General features: G+C 33.2%; 2 protein-coding genes across 2 annotated transcripts; one reads left to right on the top strand and one right to left on the bottom strand.

Moving 5' to 3' along the window:
• Positions 1-6: 6 nt before the first annotated feature.
• LOC108563615 (cysteine--tRNA ligase, mitochondrial) lies at positions 7-1,600 on the bottom strand. Its single transcript, XM_017922379.1, has 2 exons — positions 885-1,600; positions 7-830 (listed from the first exon to the last, which is right to left on the bottom strand). The coding sequence occupies exons 1-2, from the start codon at positions 1,588-1,590 to the stop codon at positions 28-30; spliced, it is 1,509 nt and encodes a 502-aa protein (XP_017777868.1). The 5' UTR covers positions 1,591-1,600; the 3' UTR covers positions 7-27.
• A 38-nt stretch (positions 1,601-1,638) lies between these two features.
• LOC108563701 (cytochrome c oxidase assembly factor 5-like) lies at positions 1,639-3,732 on the top strand. The gene is made up of 4 exons (XM_017922490.1): positions 1,639-1,725; positions 1,859-1,980; positions 3,445-3,546; positions 3,607-3,732. Exons 2-4 carry the CDS (start codon positions 1,876-1,878, stop codon positions 3,646-3,648), a joined length of 249 nt encoding a protein of 82 aa, XP_017777979.1. The 5' UTR covers positions 1,639-1,725; positions 1,859-1,875; the 3' UTR covers positions 3,649-3,732.
• Positions 3,733-3,860: the final 128 nt, after the last annotated feature.

Here is a 3,860-nt window from a genome sequence, read left to right as displayed (position 1 = left end):
ATTTAGTTTAGTTAACGTTAGTTTCAATCATCTGGACCAAGTCGTTGACTTTCCCCTGTCTTTCATCTCGATTCCCATCTTCAACATTTCATCCCTGATGCCGTCGCATAATCCGAAGACTTCTTTGCTTTTGCTGCTCGCCCCAATTTGCCTTAATTCTCCCCTAAACTGCACCAAAAGATCGACGATTCTATCAAAGTCTTTGTCGCTCTCGCTGTTAACTTTGTTCAGATTTAAACCGAAGGAATTCAGGGTTTTCCCAACGAAATTTGTGATTGCCATTAAACCAATTGAACCGTCGTTGCCAGAAGAATCAGAGGCGGCCGTATGAATCATCTTATTGGTGCTGCTCATCAAATTGTTGATACTCTTCACGCACGAGGCAGTATCGAAGTCGTCCTTCAAGGCGTCTTCTACCTCTTGATTCGTTTTACCCAAATGGGTCATCAGCAAATCGGAATTCAAATTGGTTTGAATTGGATTGTCCAGATAAGCGGCGCAGTTATCCATAAAGTTCTTGCAAGTTAAGAGGTAGTTGTTGGCTGTTCTCAGCATCTCTTCGGAATATTCCATGTTCTTGGAGTAATGCGACATAAGGCAGGCCATGCGGAACGTGTCTGCTTTACACGTTTTCAGCATGTCTTTTATGCTGAGCGTGTTCTTCAGCGATTTCGACATTTTAACCGAATCTTTCAGATGCAAGTGACCGGTATGCAACCAATAATTCACCCATTGATCAACTGAAAAGTAGGAGCATGATTGGGCCTCTTCGTTTTCGTGATGCGGGAATCTCAAGTCTATACCACCAGCATGCACATCTATGTTGGATCCTGAAACATTTAACAGTTAACACCAAATTGATTTCGTTAATAACTTTAATATACCTAAAATAGTTCCAGCAAGTGCAGAACATTCAATGTGCCAACCAGGCCTGCCTGGACCAAAGTTGCTCTCCCATTTGGGCTCATTCCCTTTGCTTCCCTTCCACAAAGCGAAATCCGCTGGAGATCTTTTAACATTACTTTTCTCAGATTCACTTTCCCCAATATTCTGCAACTTCCCATAAACTCCTTTATAGCAGCCTGTATCAAAGTAAACTGATCCATCTACACTTTGGTAAGCTTGCTTATTTTCAAGTAAAGACTGTATGAAGTCTATTATCACAGGCATATTATCAGTGACTCTAACAACTCTATCTGGTTTTGGTACATTGAGAGACTGCAAATCCTCCCAGAAATCCCTCTCATAAAACTTTGCCAGTTCCTGTACACTGCTCTTCTCGTCCTCAGCCCTTCTAATCAATTTATCATCTATATCAGTGATATTCATAACAGATACAATGTTTACTTTAAACTGCTCCCGCAGTATCCTCTGTATGATATCCAGCTTCACATAGCAGCTGGCATGTCCGATGTGGGAAGAGTCATAGACTGTTGGTCCACAAGTATACCAGGTCATCAACTCTTTGTTCCTCAGCACCAGAGGAACTTTCCTCTTGGCCGTACAATTGTACACACTAATAGGAAGTTCGTATCCCTCCGGTTTGATCCAAGTGTGCTTGTGCCGAACATTTTTAAAAATTCGCAACATCTTATTTACAGGTTATATTTATTTTAAACTGCTGTCAGATCATGGTTTATCCTAGCAGGTTACTTTTTTGTTATATCAGCTGAACGATAACAAATTTACTGAAACTACTGAAATAATTTAAGCCTTTTCTTTTTTGTAAGTATTAATTTATAATTATTATCCAATAAATGTATGAAAACATATCAAATCTATTTATTGCATTCGTGTTTTATTATTTCAAATGTATTGTTTACTTTTAGAGGTTAAAATTGCAATAATAATGTTTCAGATAAATCACTTTAAAAGATGAATTATTCTGAGGAAGGTGAGAAGTTGGCCGATCAGAGTGCATGTGCTGGTGTCAGAGCTGATTTGAAAATGTGCCTTTTGCAGAGTGATTGCTGTCGATTGGTGAGTATTATTTAAATATATGGTAATGATTTATTTATACATTTGTATGTCTTTTCTAATATATTTAGGCTTAAATCAATAGAAAGACATTGTGATTTAAGATTAGTTTGTGTTATTTGAATGTATAGTTATGAAGTGTATAATTGGAAATTGATTCAATTAGAAATTATATTTATAGAAAACATACTGAAACTAATACCTTCAAACTCCTGTTTTGTAAAGTGGTAAAACAAGCATTAATTTCCACTTTTTAAAGTAATAAACTTATCTTGTATAAGTGTAATAAATATTTTATTTGGAACATTGGAACAAACTTAAATTAAGCTTGTTCTTGTCCTTCAATAAATTTTCATAAATAATTGTTCTTTCATGTATTTCAAGGAGATGATTGAGTTTCAAATAATTATCAGTTTATTTATATATTTATGGGAAAATTGTATATTACTTCCAAAATAGGAAGAAACATATGGGAAGACTAAAAATTGTAAATTTGGAAGAATTTGATTACCTAAAATACAATAAAATTCTAACATAACAATTTCTAAGAAATTTTAAAAATATTTTTAGTTTACTTTTGTTTTCATGGGAAATGTGTACATTGCATCAATTTCTAAATAAGAAATTAGGAAAAAACTCATAAAATTCTATCATAATAATTTAATTTGTTACAGATTTAAAAAGTATACATTTTAAATTATATTTATAATAATTAAATTAATATACTTTATCAGATATATGCGTTGAAAAATTGATAAATATTACTGATACTTTGGTTGTATATCTAATACTTCTAAATCTAAGATTAGTAAGACTTGTTGTATTAGTCTCATTTATTTATTCATACATATTGATACTCGCATTCGAAGATAGCAGTAATAATGAACTTGAGCTCTGATCAAAGTGTAGACATTCAAGATATTGTTGCATAGTCCGATTTAAAATCTGTTTTTGTGAGGTTTCAAACAGTCCAGAATATTGGACTTATTTGATAGACGTAAACTTAAATTATAAACATGTTAAAATCCAGGATTCCCCTCGACTCCTGCATTTCTGATATGCAAAAATCCCCAATTTAGATAAGCTACAGCAAACGTGACGAATGCAATTAGTTTGCAAACAAATATACCTCGCATAACGAGCATTTCGCTTAACGAGCAAAATGCATTGTAAGAAAAATGACTTGCTTAACGAGAGACGTTTCGCATAACGAGTGACGATGAGAAAAGAAGTTCCGGATTGCGCGCATGCTACATAATTTTTATAACTTGTATACACATAATATGTGTATTTTTGAATATATTTGGATACGAGTAAAAATCCGGAAATTTTGGAACGGATTAAACTTGTTAATTGAGATTCCATGTATTTCAATTGCTTTGATTTATTATTTTCAGTATTTGAATATTACGATCATAATTTATTTATATGTATATTGAAATGTAATTGATTTATTTGCAATTGCAGCAAAAGAAAACTCCTCGTGAATGTCTGAACGTGACCGACGGTTCTGTCCCCACCGAATGCCAAGTGCTCAGAAACACGTTTTTCGAATGCAAACGATCAATGGTAATTATTTAATTGAAGATAATATAAACATATAGATTTAATGTAATCATTTGTTTTTAGCTGGACAATCGAACCAGATTTAGAGGAAGGAAGGGCTACTAAAGATAAAGTTGAGTTCCAGTAAATGTAGTCGTACCTTATTTTAAATGATACACAGTAGGAAAATATATTTATTTTGTTTGTTCATCAGAAATTTCCTTCAATTTAATACCCTGAAATATCAAACGTGGGAAAAGAGAATAAATTGCAGACAACTTTCAACATAAATTTAATAATAAATTTCAATCTTTACATAACAAATTTTTAAAGCACTG

This window comes from Nicrophorus vespilloides, unplaced genomic scaffold (genome assembly GCF_001412225.1).
Source record: "Nicrophorus vespilloides isolate i.1.1-1 unplaced genomic scaffold, Nicve_v1.0, whole genome shotgun sequence".
Taxonomy (NCBI): Eukaryota; Metazoa; Arthropoda; class Insecta; order Coleoptera; family Silphidae; genus Nicrophorus; species Nicrophorus vespilloides.
This window is presented reverse-complemented; position numbering and strand designations above follow the sequence as displayed.

What these genes read in the sequence shown, in the direction of transcription:
- LOC108563615 (XM_017922379.1), bottom strand. Translation starts at nt 1,590, where the DNA reads ATGTTGCGAATTTTTAAAAATGTTCGGCACAAGCACACTTGGATCAAA. An exon ending in ACTTGCTGGAACTATTTTAG is followed by an intron (nt 831 to 884) that starts GTATATTAAAGT and finishes TAAATGTTTCAG; the next exon opens with GATCCAACATAGATGTGCAT.
- LOC108563701 (XM_017922490.1), top strand. Translation starts at nt 1,876, where the DNA reads ATGAATTATTCTGAGGAAGGTGAGAAGTTGGCCGATCAGAGTGCATGT. An exon ending in AGAGTGATTGCTGTCGATTG is followed by an intron (nt 1,981 to 3,444) that starts GTGAGTATTATT and finishes TTGCAATTGCAG; the next exon opens with CAAAAGAAAACTCCTCGTGA. An exon ending in TCGAATGCAAACGATCAATG is followed by an intron (nt 3,547 to 3,606) that starts GTAATTATTTAA and finishes ATTTGTTTTTAG; the next exon opens with CTGGACAATCGAACCAGATT.